Source organism: Myripristis murdjan, chromosome 4, assembly GCF_902150065.1.
Source record: "Myripristis murdjan chromosome 4, fMyrMur1.1, whole genome shotgun sequence".
Lineage (NCBI taxonomy): Eukaryota > Metazoa > Chordata > Actinopteri > Holocentriformes > Holocentridae > Myripristis > Myripristis murdjan.
In genome coordinates this window covers 8,640,975-8,662,320 of record NC_043983.1, presented here as the reverse complement: position 1 = coordinate 8,662,320, position 21,346 = coordinate 8,640,975, and the positions used below count along the sequence as shown (strand labels likewise).

Genomic DNA, 21,346 nt, shown 5'->3' with positions numbered 1-21,346 from the left:
TATACTGATACATTAGTAATAATGGTATTAACAATATTTCACGTCATTGAAATTTCAGTCATGTCATTGAAATTTTGGTGTTCAGCTGTTAATGCTTAACATTGCGGCATGTGACAAATACTTGTAGTCAATGCTTTTTTTTTCTCCCACACACAAGGAATATGACTGACTACTTCTACATATTACTGCTATTATAAGTGCTATTATTACTACAGCTACACTAACTACAACCTGCACTACTATTAGACTACCTCTACTATAACTGCTATCATTACAATAACTACTGCTACAATTATTCACATAGCAGTCAACTGAAAATTAAAAGGAGAGAAATGACGAAGATTAAAAAGGAGAAGAAAGAGGAAGAGTGTTTGGATCGATAAACTCATACTAACGGTAAACTTTTTTTTTTAGTTTACAGTGATTAAACAGTATGGAGGTCCTGCTCGGGTCATCTCTCAGCCACGTGACTCTAATCCAGCTATTGTCTATTATCTATGTCTATCAAGCTATATTTTGTTTGAGTCATAACCATAGAAATATAATTCCATTTGTATTGTTTGACATGTATTCTTTATTTTCTCAATAGAAATGAGCAGCAGAGAGTAAATAGTAACATCTGCTGGTCACATTGGAAAACACCTGCAGAAACATGAACTGTCTCCAGGGTATTAAGGCTTTACCTTTTCAGCAGTAACAGCTGTATCTACAGCACTTCTCGTGTAGCCCGCATATACTTTCCTCTCATCAACATTATCATCATTCATGTTTAACCGTGATGCAAGCCCACACATTTTAGACTATTGACCCTGCAGCTGTCATCTCAGTCGTTACGAGAATGAGGGGCAGTCTTTGTGGATGGCTGGACTGTCCCTTTAAACGCGGGGCAAAGGGGGGGCCTGCTACGCAAACACGGTAGTGCGCTTGCGTAGCCACATTTTCGGACGGGAGAGGAGGAGAAGGGAGCGTCCAGGCGCATTTGGGGAAGAAAACAGGTAAATAAAGTTTCTTTGTGTGTTCGCTAACGGTTCGGACAGCATGTAAACACTAGCGTAGGCCGTGTTGTCGCGAACCACGCGGGCTTAAGGTTTAATCCGAGCGTATGAATGATGTGCCGGGCACCCGTAGCAGGAGGCGCACTCATCCTACAAATCATCCCCGCTTGTCAGAAAATACCCGGGGCGCTAACCAAGCTCCATGCCGCAAACCCACCACGGACAACACGGATGGAAATAGCGGATTATCTGCTATAATTGGCTTTATTGGTGTTGTAATGTCCGTCGCCGTGGTGGTTGTAGTTTCTGTAAAGGGGCGGCGGCGCTTTGTTTGTGACATTTTGTTTCCAGGCTGGTGATCTATTTCGGGTCAGCGCATAAACATTCCTGTAACCCTGGTCAGCAGCAGCAGCAGCCGCCATTGATTACTCACTACACTGTTGTTACCGATGCCTCATGTTCACTACACACTGCTCTGTAATGCCTGGCCGTGGATACACCCAATCCAACTCGGCAATCTGTCGGCGTTAATCTTATTTTTCAGAAACCAAGCGTCAATCAGACAAAAGGATGACAAAAGGATGACATACTCCCATCCAAATCAGCTGACTCAAATCATTTTCTCAAATTGAGCCATAGTTTGGGAGTGACCTCCCTTGTTTCAGGATGCAGCCACTTGTTTCCAAACAGTCCTCTCACTCACTGGGAGATTATTTTTCCTTTTTTTTTTTTTTTTTTTTATTCTGAGGGAAAACAAGATTTTAAGACAAAACGTGAGTAGTTAGGATTGACATGTTTTGTAGTGGTTCTTAAGTGTCCCACCCTTCTCCTGTGTTACAGGAGCCCCCTTTAAATGACTTTAAGAGAGGTAGTTAAGATGAGAAGGAGAGATCTGGTTAATTATTGTCTGCCTGGCTTGTGTCAACAGGTTCAGAGCTGTGCATAAATCTCACCTATGTGTTTGGGTTTCCGCAGATAAATCACCCCCAAACAGACCCGCAGGAATCATGGGGAGTGGTAAGTTCAATGGTGCTGCACTAATGTTCAGCAAGCATGAATATTAATCTGAATTTCATCACTTTTTTTTTAAACTATTCTCCTGTGCTCCAAGTTCTGGCTCCCCCTGCCTATTCTGCTGCCCTCCTGCTTTGTTTGTCTCACAAATAAAAGATAGTCACTGGAATGTCATATTTCTGGTTTGGTCTTGAACACAATTCCCATTCTTTTCGAGAAGGGAGTTTCCTGTTATCCTTCCCTTTTGCCCACTATTCCCTGCTGTAAAAGTGTTGCCCACATCAAATGCATGTAGCTCTGAGCTGCATGGGTAATCATACATTCCCGAGGTATGTTGAAGCTCGTGTTCTTGCCCCCGTGTTCCTATGCTGTATGCGTGAAACAGAGGGCCACTCTGTTTGCTACTCCCAGTTCATTCATCTAGTTTCTCTTATATTTCCCAGGGATGGACGTCCCAAATCAAAGGAGCTTTTGTTTTTATGCAGAAATGCAGTTAGTGGGCAGCGCTTGGCTCTCCTCTCCTCGGCTTTGTTTCAGTCCCCAACTCTCTCCCTCTTCCTCTCTTCTTTGCTTCTCTCTCAGCATCTCTGTCCCCCTTTTTATCTTCCACCTCACCCCTTTCTCTTTTTCAATGCTCTCTCCCTTTTACTGGATTTCTTCCCCCTTTCTCTCCCCCTCTGCTTCCTCTTCTCTGCTGTGCCTCTTTCTTTCTTTTTTACACCATCCCACCATCTCTCCATGTTTCCCCTTTCCCTCCTCCCTATCTTCACTTCTTTGTCCCCCTCCCTCTGTCACCTCCACTCATCGTGTCCTCTCTTGCCCGACTCCCAGTGTTCCTGCCGGCAGACGTGGCCCACTCGGTGCTGCGGCGGCTGCGCAGGGCCAACTTCCTGCTGGAGGAGATGAAGCAGGGCAACATCCAGAGGGAGTGCCGTGAGGAGATCTGCACGTACGAGGAGGCCCGCGAGGCTTTCGAGAACGATGAGAAGACGGTGAGGGGGCAACAGATGCGTGCAAACACATTAACCTTACTGTTACATAGGCTCTGATGCGGCCAGCATTGTTGTCGCTGAAGGGGGAGACGGGTTGTCATATGCTCTACCAGGTGGGCACTATCCATCTGGTCAGGGTCCAGTCCTCTTAGAAGGCTCCACACTCAAATAAACACCTGCTGCACTTTGCGTCTGCCTACATGTGGGCATATATGAAAACCACTTAAAGTGTTTTTCCTATTGTTTGTGTATGCTGCGGTGAAATCTTACTCCAAGAGTGCAGGCTTGTGGAATGTGGCAGGGTTTTTTTTTTTCAGGAAGTGATGATTATCAGCAGGAAGAACAGCTGAGTGCATGCAAGGGAGGGAGGCATAATTGTGAAACTATTGTGAAAGCCTGGAGAAACAGTCATGCAGATGGACACGCACAATCCCGTGGACGCTTTCTGCTTGGGCGTTGTTGTCTGCTACTATTGTGTTTCAGTAAAAAAAAGTATTCATAAAGTGGACACTGTGTACCGTGACCTTGGGCTGTTTTGAACTTTGTGTGGTACTCTGCAGTATTTACAAATGTTGCATGAATGTAGTTGACCGTAACCCTAACATAATAGAATAGAATAGAGGGGATAGTAGAGTCAATTAAAAACAACATTTTCCTATTGTACTCAAGAATAATTCTAAATAACTGTAATAAAATGGAATTTTATATTATTATTATATTCTATAATTTTCTATAGTAATCAACTGCAGCAGGCCTGGGTGGGCGTTATTTCCCCTTGTAGGGTAACAATATCGTCTTGACCCTGGTAAGACCAACCAGCTGTCCAGAAAAGTGAAAATGCCCCACTTGTTGCAACTGAAAGAGCTATGGCTCTTTCTAGCACTGCAACAATATGTCTGCAAATGTTTTCATACAGTAGCTAACATTGCTGCAGAGCTCACTTGTTAAAGACGTACACGTTGGAGGCTTGTGGTAGTCGAGTTGATGTGAGAAAGTTCACACTATCGCTCGCTAAAGCTCCATGTTCGACTGAAGCAGTTGGCTAGCCCCTGTCTCTTCTGATAGAATGATAGTTTGGTAAAATAACCCTTGGTAAAATGGTGGATTTATTGCCAGGAACAGCACAAAACCGGTGTCTCTTCTAACAAGTTAATAGTTCCTGTTACTCACTACTATGTGTTGAGGCAAGCAGAGGATAATAGGTGCAATTTTAACTTTAATTAACTTTTAATCCCCTGCAAAACTGTTTGTTTGACTCAGGAGAAATCAACCGTCAGGCCCTTCACTGCATAGAGAGGACTTTAGGTTCTCAGTTTTATGATGCTTTCTACACCAGTGATAGCAGTAACATTACATATTCTATGTTATCATCCCTCTGAATGGTTTCATGACATGTCTGTTTGTCTTCTGATTGGCTGCAGAGACGTTTCTGGGAGGAATATGTGCGGGAGAGCAGCCCGACCGGAGGGCTGGAGGCCGTGGTGGGTGGGGTCCACTCTCTCTACTTGATTCTGCCGTTGCTATTGGTCGTGCTGCTGATCGCTGCGGTGGCCATCACTGTGTGGCGCTGCCACTCCCGCAAGCGCTCTGAGCGCAGCCCCAGCCTGGGACGCTCGCATCATGATCCCGGCCTGTCAGTGGTCTCTATGGACCAGTGGGGCAGGGAATACCACCACGCTGACCAATCAGAGCTCAGTGCCCACAGCAGCCCAGCCTATCCAGGTTCAGAGCTCACATCTGGGAGAGGAAGTGCCGGAGACCCGCCACCGTCTTACGAGGAGGCTGTGGGTCATGCGGATGTCCGTATAGAGACGGAGCCGCCCCCACAGTATGACGACATAGTCAACAGCAGCACTACAAATGTCAACGGTGGCCATGGGAAGTAAACAACCAGCCTGTCTGATTACAACAACAAATGCCCTAACCTACACTAAGACCTTGTCATTTAGCAATGCCATCACTGTGGTATCACTGGCCTCCCTCCATCCAACACACACAGACACACCATTAACTCCCTGGTTAATGGACTAATGGCAATCTCTGCTGGAACCAGCGCTGCTGAAACTTGCACTAACCACGCATCGAGGAGGTGGGGTGATACTGGACAAGGAGCCAATAACACTGCAATACCAAAACATACTTGAGACCTCCGTTGACTTTCCTCAAGAAGCATTCACGCTATCATCTTGTAGCAAATCATTTAACTCAGAAGGCATGACAAAAGCTACAGGTGGAGTATAGGGGAAAAAACGGTTTATGGTTGCCACGAGAGGAAAACAGTTGTAGATGTAAAGACTAGGGTTTGTCTAAAAACCTGTCAATTTTAAAAGCCAATACCAATATTATTTGTTTCTGACAGCCAGTATCAGCCAATATCTTGTGCCAATATTCACTATCTCTAAATTTGACTATTTTCATGCCAAAAAAACCAAAACAAAAACAAAGAATTAATACCCCCCCTATTTTTTTTTTCTTGAGACTGTGAAAGCCTCTGAAACAAGGTTTAGATCGAGTGACATTAAAACTATAAACTGGAACCAATATTGATACAGTTCTTTTAGGTGTGTTAGCAGCTCTTAATGCAGCACTTGTTCAGTGGCAGGAGAAACTTTGGGTTACGTTAGACCTTTAATTGATCAGTTAAGTTACAAAATGTAATTTGAGCAATAATGCATGAATAAAATATGCAAAGGGAGTGAAATTAAATTCCAAATTTGGCAGACTGTTAAACTATTTATGTGGCTGAAGTCATGGAGGAACCTCCATTATACTGGCAGTGGACAGCATTGACTGGCCGATATCCAACATTTAATACAGGGCCAGTATTGCCCAGGTATGTCAACCAACTGATGTGTCTATCTAACACTAGTGTAGAGTTATCTTTTGGATGGTTTGGATTTTCAGAATTGTTAAGATAAGGAAATCTGCTACATAGAGCTGCTGAAATGTGTTGTGTTAATTCATGTTTCATGTGCCTATATTTTGGTCAGGCATGCAATTTGGTCCGTGTACATGGACTTGGATCAAACCTGGCATTTGTCTGTTGATGGCCAATACTTTCCCACTCATGTCAGGTGACATTTACTCAGACCCTACTTGAATACTGTGAAAATGCATCCTTCCCCACTTTCTCTCGCAAAGCAGATCTAACTGCATTTGATAGGACTAAACAATCTTCTGCTGTGCTACTTCCACTTCTTCAACAATGTGACCTCTTCAGGGGAGGGTGCATCGAAGACTGCTCAAATAGGGCTGAAGCTATACTATAAATGTGAGCAGTGTGGAGTGACCTGCAAAGGAATGTGGGACAGAGAGCAATAGAAACAGAAGCATTGGGAAAAGAGGAGGTCGCACTACAATCCCTTTCACTCATTAGAGGGAAAAGATGCAGTATTAAATGTCACTATGGAGTGAGGCCATGTTTAGCATGTGTCATGTTTCTGTATATAAATATATATATATTCTGTATGTGTGAGAGTAACTTTTAGTGAGAGTGCTAATTTTGTTACTGCACAGGAATGCAGTGAATGCATTGATACTAATGTAACTATTCTAGGTGGTGAATGAAGGCACTTTGTGTTTAAGCTCAAAATGAGCTGTCTAATGAATACTAGGCCAGAGCCTGGTTTCGCATCTCCAGTGTCACTCTCAGCAATAACGATGTCACTGTAATTCTCTGACAAAAAAAAAAAAGTCCTCCTGAAGTCAATATGCAATATAACTGCGTACATTATATAAACCAAATATATCTGCCTAATGTTCAATGACACTGATAAATGTTTGAAATTTCTATACCACACACAGCAGACTTTGAGCACTGATCTGTTTTTTGTTTGTTTGTTTGTTTGTTTTTTTCTTTTTGCAAGTTGACCTGTGAACCTCAGCACTTGTTGCTCTGCGATGACCTTGAACTGAGTTGTGCTGGTAGGGGGTAGCCATTTTAGTTGGGTCAGTTGTACTGTTACTCATGAAGTCCTGTTTTTACGATGCCTTATAATAAACAAAAATATTAAACCCCCTTGAATAACATGGAATTCAAGGGAACCTGTTGTAAATCCTTGGATATATGCAGAAGCTTGAATTAATTTGTAATAAAACATTTGTAATGGGCTTTGCGTCCTTTTCTGGAAGTGCTGGATTGAATGGGCCTATTACAAAAAGCTACATGCATTCAAACATGTTTCCTGTAATTTGTCATTCGCTGTCTCAAATATGAATGAGTCTGTACAGTTGCTTATTAAACAAGAAATTACATTATCCAGTTCCTATTAATGTACTATAATTTGTATTGATTCTTTGATATCAGTTAATTTTAGTATTGGGTGTCATATATGATACATCATTTTGGGAAAAAACTGACCTGAAAACCACATTCATCCTCTCTGTGGACCAAAATCCATCCATTTCTACATGTTCAAACAAACCAAGATACTCTGGAAGTGATTCATTAACCACAAGTAAATGAAGCTAAACACAGAACACCGTCTTTGTTATCATCTAGCACTGAATGGCAAAAGTAACCCACCTTTGTAGCCACACAAATTAAAACAACAAAAAGTTATTTTATTAACAGATTTCATACAAATAGAGGCATACACAACCTCAGTGGCTCAGTTCATTCCGACTTTCTCTTTCAGAGCTTTCTTAAAAGTATCTTTGGAGAGCTGAGGGCTGTGACAGCTTCAAGTAGAGCAAACCTCATTTAGCGCAGGCACAAAAAGACAGAGCTAGTGGCTGACACAATATAAAAATTAGCACAGCAATGTGACATGACCCAAAAGCGGCTATTATGTCACCTGAGGAGTACCATCATTTAGTCTGCCTTTGATTTACCAAACAAGTAGCAACGGAACAGTTCCCAGTGACAAAGTTTGTGATAACAGTGACGAAGTAAAAAAGCTTTTCTAATGTAAGTTATGTGGTAAGAAGGCAGATATGGCACCAACACAGGGAAGCAGGAAGAGTACCGGTTCAGATAAATAAATGTTTTAAGTCTGTTTAGATAACTGCAATGTAAGTTGGTGTGATGTTGACCAAGAAACACTAAAGGTGCCAAGTGCTGCTGCTAGTCAAACAGGCCACACCTCTGAAAAGTCAGTGTTTTCCTGGATGTTGTGTCCAGAGTGACATGTAAACCTGCTCACACCCACTCCTTAGGGTTTCGTAGTACCTCCAGCATCTTGGCCTCCTGGGTGCCATTGGCAGGCTCATGCATGTACTCCCACCTGGGAATGAAGGGTGAGTTTGGTTAACAAGTAATCCACAAAGGGATAATTAGACTGAATTCACACAGAATCAGGTAATCCACGATTTGTGGAAGTGTGGGCATGTAACCACATGGCCCGTCTGTCTGCTGTCTGTTCACCAGCTTATGTGATTGGCCACTGCAATGCGACGTTGGGTTGCGCTGCAGCAAAAGTCAATTCTGGTTCCGTTTTCTTGCTGGATACCACTGCATTTTTTTTTTTTTGCTGAACCCCCTGCAGCACACACTGTTGCAGCCAAAACAAACTACCCTCATTTAAAATAAATGAGCTTCCTTGCGTTTCTGCTGCAATGCCTGATCCTGTGTGAATAAGGCCTTACTGGTACACAGGAACGGTGCTGCCACTGCTTCTTACCTCGCGGTGAGGGGGAGGGACATGAGGATGCTTTCAATTCTGGAGCCAGGGGTGGCCAAGCCAAACTTCACTCCCCTGTCATACACCAAGTTGAACTCCACATACCTACAACACACACACACACACACACACACACACACACACACACACACACACACACACACACACACACACACACACACACAACCTGCTGTAGAGCTCTAGATTCAAATGACATCTCACACAGCAACTGGAAACACATTAGGTGTAAAGCAATCCTAAACATTTAAAATAAAGTTGAATGCAGAGTGAAACATTACCTGCATTTCCACTACACCTTTTCCATACACATTTTGCAGCATAAAACCCCCGGAAATGCAACTGGATTTTTACATTCATACACTTGATGTGTCTAAGCTTTTTATTTGTATGAAGAAATGCAATAATTTCGGGATGAAGACACATTTGCTGAATAAAAACATGTGAAGGGTTAATCTGATGACCTCTGATGACCTCAGACAGAGCTGAATGCCATGGTGGATGGTGGTAACATCAACACATACAGGTTGACTGAACCAGAAATCAACACAATCCCTACAATGTTATGATTTATAAAGATTTGAAAGTACAAATGCAAAACTACATCTTCACAAAACTAGGCACAGCCATGTAGCTAGTAAACAACCTGGTTGCCTGTAACAACATTACATCATCATCCCTACCCACAGGAGTACACCTCATTATTCGCTTGAACAGATGTTATGGAAGCTACTCTAATTTGCTTGATTTTTTTCCCTTCATTTAATTATTAACTTGCAACTAATTTGTCCCTTGTGGCAGAGGTTGTTATGTGAAACCAACCCTCAGTCTTGTACTCACCTGCCTCGCCGTACCTGCTGCCAGTCTTTCTCCTCGGCAGTGAAGGAGTCATTGAGGTGTTTGTATACGATGGGTAGGTAGCAGGGCACCACAGTGCGGGCGCAGCTCTTGACGAAGCTGAACGCCTCCTCCTGACTGGGGGAATCAAGGTCATCGAAGAAAATGCCCCCTATACCCCGAGTCTCCCCTCTGTGCCGGATGTAGAAGTACCTGTCACACCTGGAGAGCAGTGTGATGCACTTCAGTTACCAATGAGCATAAATGCTTCAGTTAAGGTGCTCTGTGTTTCTTTCCTATACAGTTACAGTGTCATCTGACAACAGCACAGAAGAAAAGAGAATAAAAGATGTTTTCATTCAAATATCTGTAACACCTACTCATAACACACTAAAGCACACTGGAGATTGCAAGGCATACATATCATCTTTACTTTTAACTGTTAAATCTCATTAATTAAATTCTTTGTTGTATCCACTTTCCCTCAGCATGCCTTTTCTACTTCTGCTTCAGTGGGTGATTTCCTACATTTCCCAAAATGCCTTTGAACATCCTCCCGGTAACTCAGCTGTACGTCACATTCAGCTGGATTTTACAGTAGGTGTAAGTGGAGGGAGCACTATTGTCAAGCGTGTGAGAGTTTCAAGTAAAAGAATTAAGAGATAAAATCTTTAAAAATCCTACAAGCTGTGTTGTATTCTGGAGATATGGGTACCTTCAGAACCACAGTGCTATTGAATGTGATTACACTGTATGCACGTTAGACCGTGAGTCCAGAAAGAAGCCCATACTATTTGATTTACTTTTGATGTTTCAGATTCTTCATAATTTTACTATCAAACTCCATTGTAGCAGCACTGAAAATAATCCAACCGCAGTGTTTCCCCTGGACTGTTATGCTGCTGTGGTACTGGGCAATGATTCAGGTTTTATCCCATATTTTGTCACAGTTTGACTCTTTGTGATGTTTCAAGTTGAGGTCCTAGTACTAAAAATGTTTTTCATCATAATATAATCATCACCACTAAAAACATGTGGATGCATTTATCTTAGTTTCACATAACAGTACGGCTAAATTACAATGTTTATTTTAATTTCGCAGTGGTCATATATATTACTGTGGCGGTACACCACTGCTAAATTTATGCAGAAGACACATATTTGGCCACATACCCAAAGGAATAAGGAAAATACACCATAAAGGAACAAAATGGACCTAGGAATGCAAAATACATGACCAACAGCTGTTTTTAACAGCATTTAAGTGTTTTAAGGTAGATTAAGGCAAGTCAATGGGGCATATCAACATTAACAGTATAATCTGCACGCTGACCTGCTTTGAAGAAAAACTGCCTGTGTGACAAAATACATTTTTTTCTTTTTTTTTTTTTACCAGTGCTTCAATGGAAAATGTTCTAAAATGAAGACCTAGTCATGTTTAAACTCAAGTTAAGTTGACTGAATCACTTATGCCATATTAGATAAGCCACACCTCTCCTATGTCACTGACAAACTACCTCTGGCTAAACGGTTCCTCTGCAGCTGCAGATTGTAAGCAGAGACTTCCTCTTATCAACATCATACAGTGAAGATACACCCATTCTGACACACCCACTCACACATATGAGGACATCCAGTCACGTATGCATGGCCACGGCTAACAGGGAGGGACAGACACACATGCGCCAAACACAAACACACACAGAGGAGTGAGGCTGTACCATTTCTTGAAGTCAGGGTAGTACTGCGAGTGGTGCTTGTCACAAGCCTCCTTCAGGGTGTTGTGGAAGTGAAAGGCGTCTTCGTCATTAATATAAATTGGAGTCAGGTCTGTCCCTCCACCAAACCACCACTGCTTAGAGCCTGAACACACATGCCCACACAAAAGGAAGAGGAAGACAAGGGTTATCATTCATGCATGTACTCAATAGTGTCATTGATACCAAGGAGATACAACTGCTTACGTCAAGGCTTGGCAAGCACGCACTCACCATCTTCCTCTTCGATCTCAAAGTATCTGTAGTTGAAGTGCACTGTGGGGATGTGGGGGTTTTTCGGGTGGATGACGGAGCTCACCCCCATGGCACAAAATGGCAGTTTCCCTGGGAGAGAACACAAAATATGACACTGAAAGTCGTCTTTAGACATGTAGCTGATGCAGAAAGTGGACACCACTCATTTCCCAACTGCTAGGTAAATAATCAAGACAAATTACCACACTTCTGCATGCACACAAGTTATTCTGAATAATTTACCATCTTTCCCCTTGAGGACTTTCCCTCTGCTTCTCATCTGCCTGGCAGCCTCCTCGGTGAGATTCCCAAACACCACTGACACATTGACGCCGGCTTTCTCAAACACCTTGCCATCCTGCATCACGCAGCTGATCCCACCACCACCTGACACACACACAAAGGGGGAGTAAAGTGATTTTTTTTTTTTTTTTTTTTAAACTCCAGTCAACTACAAACACATGTTCATTAATAGCATTGGCCTTGACTCTTCAGACATGGCTTCACTGGGTGTGGGTACCTGTTTAGTCTAAAAATACTTGACACTGTGAGAAACTTGTGAACAGCAGCTTGTCAATCCTCTGGCAAGCTTTGTGGATAGCTGTGCATCAGATGCTCCACTTCCTCCATGGCGGCTGCACTCACCTTCCTTCCTCTCCCATCGGTCTACCTTGAACGTCCCACCATCCACCTCCTCCAGGGCTCTGCAGAACTCGGCCTGCGTCTCCATGATGAGCATCTCCATCCTGGTGCACATCTCTCCCTTCCTCTCCCTCAGCGCGCTGATGTCAGTCACCGGGGCGGACATAAAACCCTTGCACCTCTCCAGAATATCCCTCTCCACCTCCTCCTCTGCGACCTGGGGGATCCTCGTTGCCATTTCAGCTCGCTGAAAGTGTCCGGCGTTGGCCATGAATCCCACGACTGCCGCTGCCACAGCTGCGGCTCCGGTGAGCGCCAGGGCTCCCCTTCTGGTTTGCCCGGGAGCGGACCTGCCTGCGGCCCCGTGAGACATGAACCGGGCTCCGGTACCACAGGTGAACCATCTCGCTCCCGGAAGCGAGCTCCACCGTCGCACTGACAGTTTGGGGATTGAGGAAAGGTGCGAGTCTCCTGCATTAGCCAACCCCTTCAAATGAGACATAAAACACCGTCTCGCCGTGGTCTGCGACATCACGTTTACCGAGTTTAAGACAACAGTGGCCATTTGTGGTAAAATAAAAACAACCCCCCGCGCCTTACTCTGTCCGTTATGGCCGTCGGCAGTTATTAAACATTTACCGAGTGCCCAAAAACACTATCTCAAGTTGACATACGTGCAGGCAGACGTGTTGCAGACCGGGGGGCGTGTCCTTCCGCCTAAAGACATGAGCATTATGGGAAATTGTGTTATCTGTCCTTCCCGAGGCTGAGCCACTCAGGGAAGATAGTGGATTACAACGAACACAGAGATCCATAATGCAATGCGGCCCGCTAGTGCTGCCTTCATGGTCTCCTCGTCAGCCACTGCTTCCGAGCTTTCAAGACGTAAACGCAACTTTTTATACAGTCGCGTGTTTTGATTGGAAATAATAACATTGTTGATAGGACTGAAGGTGTAAATTAAAGGCTGGGTAAACCCTTGTTCCTCTCAGATAGCGCATCGCATTTTTTTTTTTTTTTTTTTTTTTCATTTTTGTTACTAAACTGTTGTTGAGTTACCAAACACTTAATATTAGAAACTGGGAACAGTCTTTCCACGTTAACTTGTTCGCCAAAGAAAAATCCGGGGCCGTAAAGTATACCGCGGGAGGCATGCCCCGTGGCCTCCTGTCAACAACTATTATAAGATGTTTTAAAAATGTTTTTATTATTATTATTATTATTATTATTATTATTATTATTATTATTATTATGTGCACTTGATTACATGGGTGCACATGATGACAGTGTGTGTTTTAAGAGAAAATATGAAAAAAAAAAAAAATGTCTTTAAGCAAATTGAGCATGGCTCAATTCAAGCTTTGGCGCACACTCTGTCCATAAAGCAACACTTTATATCACTCCAGAAGTGTGCCTCATGTAGCTACGGCTGTTAAACTATTTCTTACACTGTGACTGTTACAAATAGAAAGACCCTACTCAAAACTGAAAGTGAAACCTATCCGAGAGGCACCACGGCGCAGGAGAGCCTGTCGCGGCTGAACACCCTGAGCCCTGAAAATCATCATCAGTATGCCAAATGATGTGCTCGTGTATGTTCACCTGCAAACCTGCAAGAAAGCAGACCCTGCGGTTCTATTGCTAAGAGAAACGCGTAGCCTATTCACAACCGATGTAATTGTTCTGTTTGAGAGACAGATTTAAAAGTTTAAGCTCATTATTTAAAAATAAATAATGCGGAGAGGCTTATAAGGAAAAGCTTATTATGTCTATCTTAAGAGTACAGTTGTGTAACAGTCTGAGTTCAGTGGGCAGGTGGGCTTTTTTTCAATAACTTTGATAATAAAACCTGGCAATCTGCAACAGGGAGTGATGATGAGGAGTCAGAGAATGGAGTACCTTGGACAGCTCCAGCAATCACGGCCGTGGCAGCATGAGCACCTTGACAGCGACTGTGCCACTTTATACACCCAGTGTCCACTTTATCAGCTCCACCTGGACAGTCTAATGCAGTTCAATGCAACAGCTCTGCCATAAATTCTACCTTTTAACAAAGTTTATAATGTTCAGTTTGTGTTCACATGGTGGAGAATGTGTCAATTTAATTCTGTGTTTACTACTGAGGTTGTAGTTTGCAGAGGTCTTGTGCTGGATTACATTATATTAAGAGGTGTTTCTAATTTTTTGTCCCCCTTATTTCTATACAATTATGGGGACAAAATAGTGGAAAGACCTCTCAATAAAATGCAGTCCAGTCCAACAGCAGCACTAACTATGAGCTCAATGCCAAATATAGAACGGAACGAGCACCTCTATTACTGTGACAAAAAGAAATTCTGAGCATTATAAGCAGCAGAAACGTCAAATTCATGGCAGAACAGACTGGATTGTATTAGATTGTACAGGTGGATCTAATAAAGTGGCAATTGAATGTAGTTTGTAATGTTAAATAGCTTCAGCAGTTTAAAATTAAGGCAACTCAATACAATTAACTCCACAATCTGTGTCCACAATCGGTGTTTGCGTTAGAATGGAAAGAAAAAAAAATCACCAGTACTCAAATAAGCTGGTATCCGACAATGTATAGATCGCAGCACCATGATTTTACATCTCCTAGAATAAAGAGTAAAAAGTCAGGAGGAAATAGGTCAATAGTGACATTGTCATGGTATTTTGCCCCGTGGCTCCACAATATTCAAGCAACAGGCCTTGTAGTGTCTCTGTGATGTTTGTATCCTTGTAAAATGTGTTACAGGGCTACTGTTTTCTTCTCTCTCCTGTTGCGTGCCCTTGTTTGCGCATGCGCAGCACGGTACGGCGTGTTGTAGGTCTCTATGACAACGTCTATTAAGGCTTTTAGGGCAGTAGAGGGATTGCAAGCAGATTAGAAATGTGCACAGGTGTTGTGCTGTAGACTGCGAGGGACTATGTGGGCCAGTACCATGAAGCAGTGAGCCGCCAGACAACCTGCCTGGATGCATATTTTCACTTGGCCCGAGTCAAAACCAAGACCAAACAGCCTCTGGTGGTGGTGAGTTTACTGCAGCCACAGTCATCCATACAAGAGTTCGTTACTACTGTTCGCCTGAGTAAAATTTTGCCTCACCATAAGTTGTAAAGGTCAACTATTTTAAAGGACAACTCGTTGTTTAAATTGTACCTCGGTTGTCCGATGTACAGTTTATTTTTACAGCCTTACGGACACCATTGTTGGCCTTATGTCGGTTAAATTCTGTCTTGTAGCCTGTAAAATATCTTACACATGCCCAGGTCACAGCAGGCTCACCGTTTCTATATCTACAGTAAAGTTAAACAAAATGTAACGGCTCTTACCGGCACATGGAGGCACATTTGAAAATAAAAACAAACCTGTATGATAGCCACTAGTTTAGAGCCCGTACTTGCAGTAGGCTCTTGTGGCCGAGAGGGGGCGTCGAGTAGCCAACATGATACAGGTCTCCAGTGCAGCCTGTGATCCGATATGATGAATGATGAGTGATGAATATGCAAGGTGACGGCTTCTTGTGGATTTGGTGGCTAAACAGAGTGGTATAGTGTCCCATGTGCTATGAGTGTGAGTGGAAAAAAAAAAAAAAAAAAAAAAAAAAAAAACACTTATTAGCCTTGTACACTCGTTTTTGATCATCACAAATGAATGGACCCATAGCGGGGTTTTATCATATTAATTTAAGTGTGCATCTATATTCATGCAGCTGGCACTTGTCTGATACTGCCTACTATATTTGGAGATAAATTACATTTACATTTGCTGGAAAAGGTCAGTAAACAGTCTCTAGGTGCCTGCATCAACAGTAATCAGTATATCTCCATCACCAATTTTACCTTTTTTCACTCAGTTATTTTACTGTGGAGCTGTTCAGACATGTAAATGTCATTATCTAGGTTGGTTGGTAAATATGACACATATAACACATATAACAGTGCTGAATATTTCCTTTTTTAAAAATTAGCCAAGCTCTCAAATGACCAGCCTGTAACTCAGGACCCAAGTGCATCATGTGTATTTGATCAAGTTTCATTAAACATGACTCATACTTGCACTGCTTCTCATGAGTCTGTTCCTCTCTCAGTGGTGGAAAATGAGTGTGGTGACGTGCACAAAGTCCCAGGAGGAATATGAGGACGACTTTGAAAAGGACCTGGACTGGCTGATCAGTGAGGAGAGCCGCAGTGATGACCAGGTGGATCACACCCTCCTTGGTGTTTTTTGTTGTTGTGTTCCTGTGTTGGTTGCTTTAAGGGGCATTGGGCAATTTTTATAGGCACTTTGGGAATTTCAGACCCCACCCACGCAGATTATTGATTGCATCTGTTATTTCTACTTTATTTTTTCCCCATTGTTTTCGATCAACCTGCTCCTTTGTTTTCTCACTGCGAAAACAAACTTATGTATGCTACTAGGTCTACAGTACTGCTCTACTTATTGCAGCCAGGAGCTGCTGGGTCCATGACCCTGCTCTTTCAAAGTTCAACAGTGAGTAGTGTTGTGTTACTGACATGTCTCACTGTTTGCATGTGAAAGACACACACTGACATACTTTCACTGGGCGAAGGGGAGGGTATTCCACCACTGGATACATTATTGATGAACTCACATGCACAGGTCTTTTTTCACATGTATAATCATCTTGTCTATTATCAGCCTGAGTACTGTTCTTGCTCATTCATTTACATTCAAATCTAATTAATGAATGAGGACTGTGTCTGCCTTTTCCATTGCACAGGGCCCTGACTATGAGGACATAGAGGCTGAAATCGATAAAGAACTAGAGGAGGACGAAAAGAGGCAAAGAATAAAACAGAGTGAGAGAAGACAGGAGGGGAGGAGAGGAAGTGAAACAGAAGAGGTGGAGGAGGAGGAGAGATGGCCATCACCTATGGAGCCTTTTGAGTACGACTCAGACAGAGACAGTCCATATAAGTTTTCACCTGTGGCCCCTCCTCCTCCAATGCTGGATGATGAAACAGATGAAGAGAAGAAGTACATCCTGGAGAAGATCCAGCAGGCCAATCGAGAGCTGCGGGACCAGGAAGCTCCAGATGTGATGCGGCGCAGGCGGCTTCACTTCAAAGACAAGCTGGTGGACCTGGTGGTACCTCCGCTGGAGTTTGAGCAAGATGGCAATGGAAGGTTGGAGGGACGGGAGGGCAGAGCTGAGGATGCAGAGGCAGAGAGGGAGGTTTCAGGGAAGCTGTCTGAGCTAAAAATTTCCCCACGCGAGCACAGCATAGGAGGTGGGAACCACCTGGGAGGAGGCTCGAGCAGGGTTGGAGGTGGGGATATCAGCCAAGGAGGGCAGGGAGGAAAGGAGGGCCGAGTCCTTGTAGAGAAAGATGGCAAGTTTGACCTGGTGAGTCTGAAGGAGGTGGAGAGTCAAGGTCTGCTGCCTCCCCTAGCCAGCAACCACTTTGACAGTTCCCGCTCCTCTTCTCGGCCTCAAGAACTGACTTTGAGTTCCAGTAAGATCAGTAAGAACAGTTCCTCCTCCATCTCCCATCATCCCCATGAGAAGGATCATCTCCGTGCCCCCAGGCCTCCAGCTCAGAAGCGGCCCAACTCAGCTAGCCACAGCCAGAGAGGCAGCCAGAGGAGGGGCACCAAGCGCCGGGTGCAGTCGGCCACTGGGACACCCAACCAGGCTACCTACACGCTCTCCCCACGGCAGAAGGAGCTCCTGCAGAAAATCCAAGAGAGGAAGGAGAAGCTGGCTAGAGAGGTGGGAAACAATCAGTAACCACAATAATACAGTACATAGTGTGTGCAGTATGGATATATTGTGCTTATATAGAGAGAATGCAATAATGTGAGGTTTTCCTGCCATTAAATGTCTGGTTATCACCATTTTGAGTTGTTTTTAGCCATGATGTGTGCTGCCGTCAATGCATTCATTTACCCATAGTCATTGGCTTTTCCATTCTCCTCGTCTCCTCGTCTCTACTCTCTTTCAGGCAGAGCAGAGGAAGCGTGAGGAAGAAGAGCAGAAGAGGCAGGAGAATGAGGTGGCTTTCAAGGCATGGCTGATGAGGAAGAGAGACCAGCTTCAGGAGGAGAGAAGGATCCAGCGAGCCCAGGAGATGGAACGGATGAATTGCAAGGTACGGTCGCAAGGGGTGCACATCGACTCATTATTAAAACACATTAAGAGGCTTCTGTAGTAATAAGCTGTATGTTTTACTGCAATTAGAGCACAGTAGAAGTGTAGTTCATTTAACATACAGCAACATCCTGCGCCATAAAATGTGTTTTTTAATGCTAATTGGTTTAATACAAAAGCAATTTAACCAATAATGACAGATTTTGCATTGCAATTTGAATCATCTTGCAGTGCAAAGACACAATAATACAGACTTTATCTCTATGTCTCCATACAGCGAGAGGCCAGTGACCCAGAGGAGGCCTTCAAGTTGTGGCTGCAGAGGAAGCAGGAGCAGCAGCAGAGAGAGAGACAGCTGGAGCAGATGAAGAGGCTGGAGGAGGAGAGCGGCTACCTCTTACATAACCAAGAGGAGTGTGAACGCGCCTTCAAACTGTGAGTTAGCACAGGGCCTTCCACACCTTTTTTCATGTCAGCACCTGTAGCAGTAATGTAGGCAAATAACTGCCAAGTCATGTAATAACAAAACTCAGAGATGTCCCTGTAAATGTGCTGGAAGATTAATAAAACATGTCAGTGCAACAATTAGCTGGGTGACATGATATTATAAGGGGTATGGCATTTTTGACTGATGAAATAATGGTAGTAATAATGGTAGTTATGACATTCTTTCTCTGACAACTTACATTAGTCAGCAACATTATCACCACTACCAATGTTTTACACTCATTAAGTAATAAGTCATGTGTTGTTACACTATCAATTTATTGCAGAAACATGTTTTTATTATGTTTTCAGTCCTTTTATTACATTATCCAGTAGTTGTTACATTATAAAATGCTCTAAGGCTCCTAAAATAAATTCACATCAAATCACAGACTCCCATCAAAGATTTTTGTTGTTGGATATTAACTTGCACAGAACTAGAATGCTGTTGAAATAACAGTAAGAGGAAGAACACTTTAAGGGGCATTAGCTATTCTATGACCTTTATCGACTTCTGTTGGCCACTCATAGACACAGCTGGCATTTGGACATGAAATAGCAGGTAAACACAGATGTTAATAATTACATCCATTAAGGTTCGGTTTCATTTAAGTGTCCTTCCAGTGAGCCAGCATGCACAACAGCAAGATCCTGGCTCTGTTTGACCTAAATGGAGCAGAACCTTAATTAATATCATTCGTAACACCTGCTACTTCAGGCCAAAATAACTGCTGTGAAAAAAAAGTCTATTGGAAATGCATCAGCACCGACATACCTCGGTCTGTGCACGTCTCTGGCGTGATTCCCACTCTCTGTGGCTGCTTGCGTGAACAATGAAATAACATTTAACAGCAAAGACAAGTAAGGCAGCTAAGCAGAAACATCCAGTGAAATAAGACACCACAATGGAGCATTGTGACATGCCTTGTCATATTCTTTTGTTATTGTTGTTGTTGTTGTTGATTTGGCATTTGAACAAGGCTTTTTATCCTTCAGAGGAATGAAATACCTTGTCTTGTCAGTAATTTGCTGGTGGCACGACTTAAGTTGGTGAGCTGCTGAAAAAGGCCAGTAGGTGTGGGGACACTGGCAGTGAAATCTCAGCACCTGGAGAGGTAACAGACCTTTGCAGGTAAACACACGTATTACTAATGACATTAATTAAAATTCTGTTCCATTTAGGTCTAACAGAGCCGGTGTCCTGCTGTTGTTCATGCTGGCTCACTGGAAAAACTCTGGTCCACTTGAATGAAACAAAACCTTAATCATTGTCATTAGTAACACTTGTATTTACCTGGTATTTCATTTCAAAATGGCTGCTGTGGAAAAGGCCTATTGCTGAGTTATAGGCATGAGTCCCTTGTAGTTATATTATGGCAGGTTTGTGCTATAGGGCAGTAAAAATCCTGCTCACTGCACAGTTATTCTCAGTGGTTCTTAGTCCTGATGTCTTGTGTCCTCTCCCCAGGTGGCTGAAGCGAAAGCGCGCAGAGAAGCGAGCGGAGCAGCAGGCGGCTCGAGAGCACTCCCGCAGGCTGGTGCTGGAGGAGCGGCGTGCGCGACGCATGCAGGACCTGCTGTGCACCGTGAACGAGGCCAAGGCCTTCAGATTCACTGAAAACCTGGCCTACCGCTTCTGAACCAACCAAACCCAACATGCCCTCTGAATTCATTCAGGATCACCCAGTACAGACCTCATGAAAACCATTTCCATTTTGCTGCTATGGATCTCACGGGACAATAACATAACAACACTGGACCATCAAACCAATGGTGTGGCTTGCTTCACTGTAAGGGGATATTTTGGGCGGTGGCTGCAGCTCTGTGTCTAGCTGACAAGTGTTTTTGTAATAATTCCCACCTGGAGGTTCTTCTGAAGTTTGGATTTCTTTATCACATTTCTGTACTGTGTGAAAAAGCCTTGCTACAAAGGAGTTTACAGCAGTTATCTCTGCTTGGTGTGAATATTCTTGAGTGAAAGATGCGATATTGAGTTATGGTGTGATACAATGTATTCTGAGCAAAAGATTTTTTTTTATTATATCAACATATCTGTAGGGGCAGATGCACTTTACCTTGTTGAAATCGAGCTCATCACAAACTGCAGTCTGAGTGTGAGAGCCAAATTTCAGTACTGTATGCCTTTTGTTGGAGTGTTTGCTTACATAGGTCTAAGCTACATTAGATTTTACAACAGATGATGTGAACATATAATAAATATTCTTACCAAAATATCTATCTATGTATATAAAATGAAATACATTTAAAAAGAGCATATTGTTGTTTAATCATGTAAGAAACATGATATGAAAAAGACAACAGGGTTGTTTACCAATTCATATCATATCAAACACACTGTACTTCACACAAAAGGAATGTTTAATTTTGTGTTGAACCAGTAAAAACAATAAATAAAGCAAAATACACCATTAAACATGGATATGCAATATTATACTTTTAATTTATAGGCATGTACAAATAAATCATTTAGTGTGCTACAGCATTTCATACTTAAATATCAGTGAAACAAAAGCAAAAGTGGCCTCTCCATTACACACCAATACCTACAACAACAACTGGATTAAGGTCCTTTTTAACAGTTTGAATCAGTGG

The 21,346-nt window shown here is 43.1% G+C and overlaps 3 protein-coding genes across 4 annotated transcripts; 2 read left to right on the top strand and 1 right to left on the bottom strand.

Moving 5' to 3' along the window:
* The first annotated feature begins 894 nt into the window (after positions 1-894).
* On the top strand, positions 895-7,111 carry prrg1 (proline rich Gla (G-carboxyglutamic acid) 1). The gene is made up of 4 exons (XM_030050497.1): positions 895-995; positions 1,971-2,012; positions 2,841-3,001; positions 4,423-7,111. Exons 2-4 carry the CDS (start codon positions 2,003-2,005, stop codon positions 4,885-4,887), a joined length of 636 nt encoding a protein of 211 aa, XP_029906357.1. The 5' UTR covers positions 895-995; positions 1,971-2,002; the 3' UTR covers positions 4,888-7,111.
* Positions 7,112-7,543: 432 nt separating this feature from the next.
* On the bottom strand, positions 7,544-12,867 carry cpox (coproporphyrinogen oxidase). The gene is made up of 7 exons (XM_030050490.1): positions 12,135-12,867; positions 11,733-11,876; positions 11,469-11,579; positions 11,199-11,340; positions 9,481-9,699; positions 8,623-8,727; positions 7,544-8,226 (listed from the first exon to the last, which is right to left on the bottom strand). Exons 1-7 carry the CDS (start codon positions 12,694-12,696, stop codon positions 8,142-8,144), a joined length of 1,368 nt encoding a protein of 455 aa, XP_029906350.1. The 5' UTR covers positions 12,697-12,867; the 3' UTR covers positions 7,544-8,141.
* A 2,108-nt stretch (positions 12,868-14,975) lies between these two features.
* Positions 14,976-21,345, top strand: ccdc181 (coiled-coil domain containing 181). 2 transcript variants are annotated; one of them, XM_030050484.1, is made up of 6 exons: positions 14,978-15,162; positions 16,223-16,333; positions 16,877-17,869; positions 18,102-18,248; positions 18,525-18,682; positions 20,202-21,167. In XM_030050484.1, the coding sequence occupies exons 2-6, from the start codon at positions 16,232-16,234 to the stop codon at positions 20,371-20,373; spliced, it is 1,572 nt and encodes a 523-aa protein (XP_029906344.1). In that variant the 5' UTR covers positions 14,978-15,162; positions 16,223-16,231; the 3' UTR covers positions 20,374-21,167. The 2 variants fall into 2 exon arrangements, with proteins under 2 accessions (XP_029906345.1, XP_029906344.1); XM_030050485.1 differs by lacking the exon at positions 16,223-16,333 and having other exon boundaries at positions 14,976-15,162; positions 20,202-21,345.
* The last annotated feature ends 1 nt before the right edge of the window (position 21,346 follows it).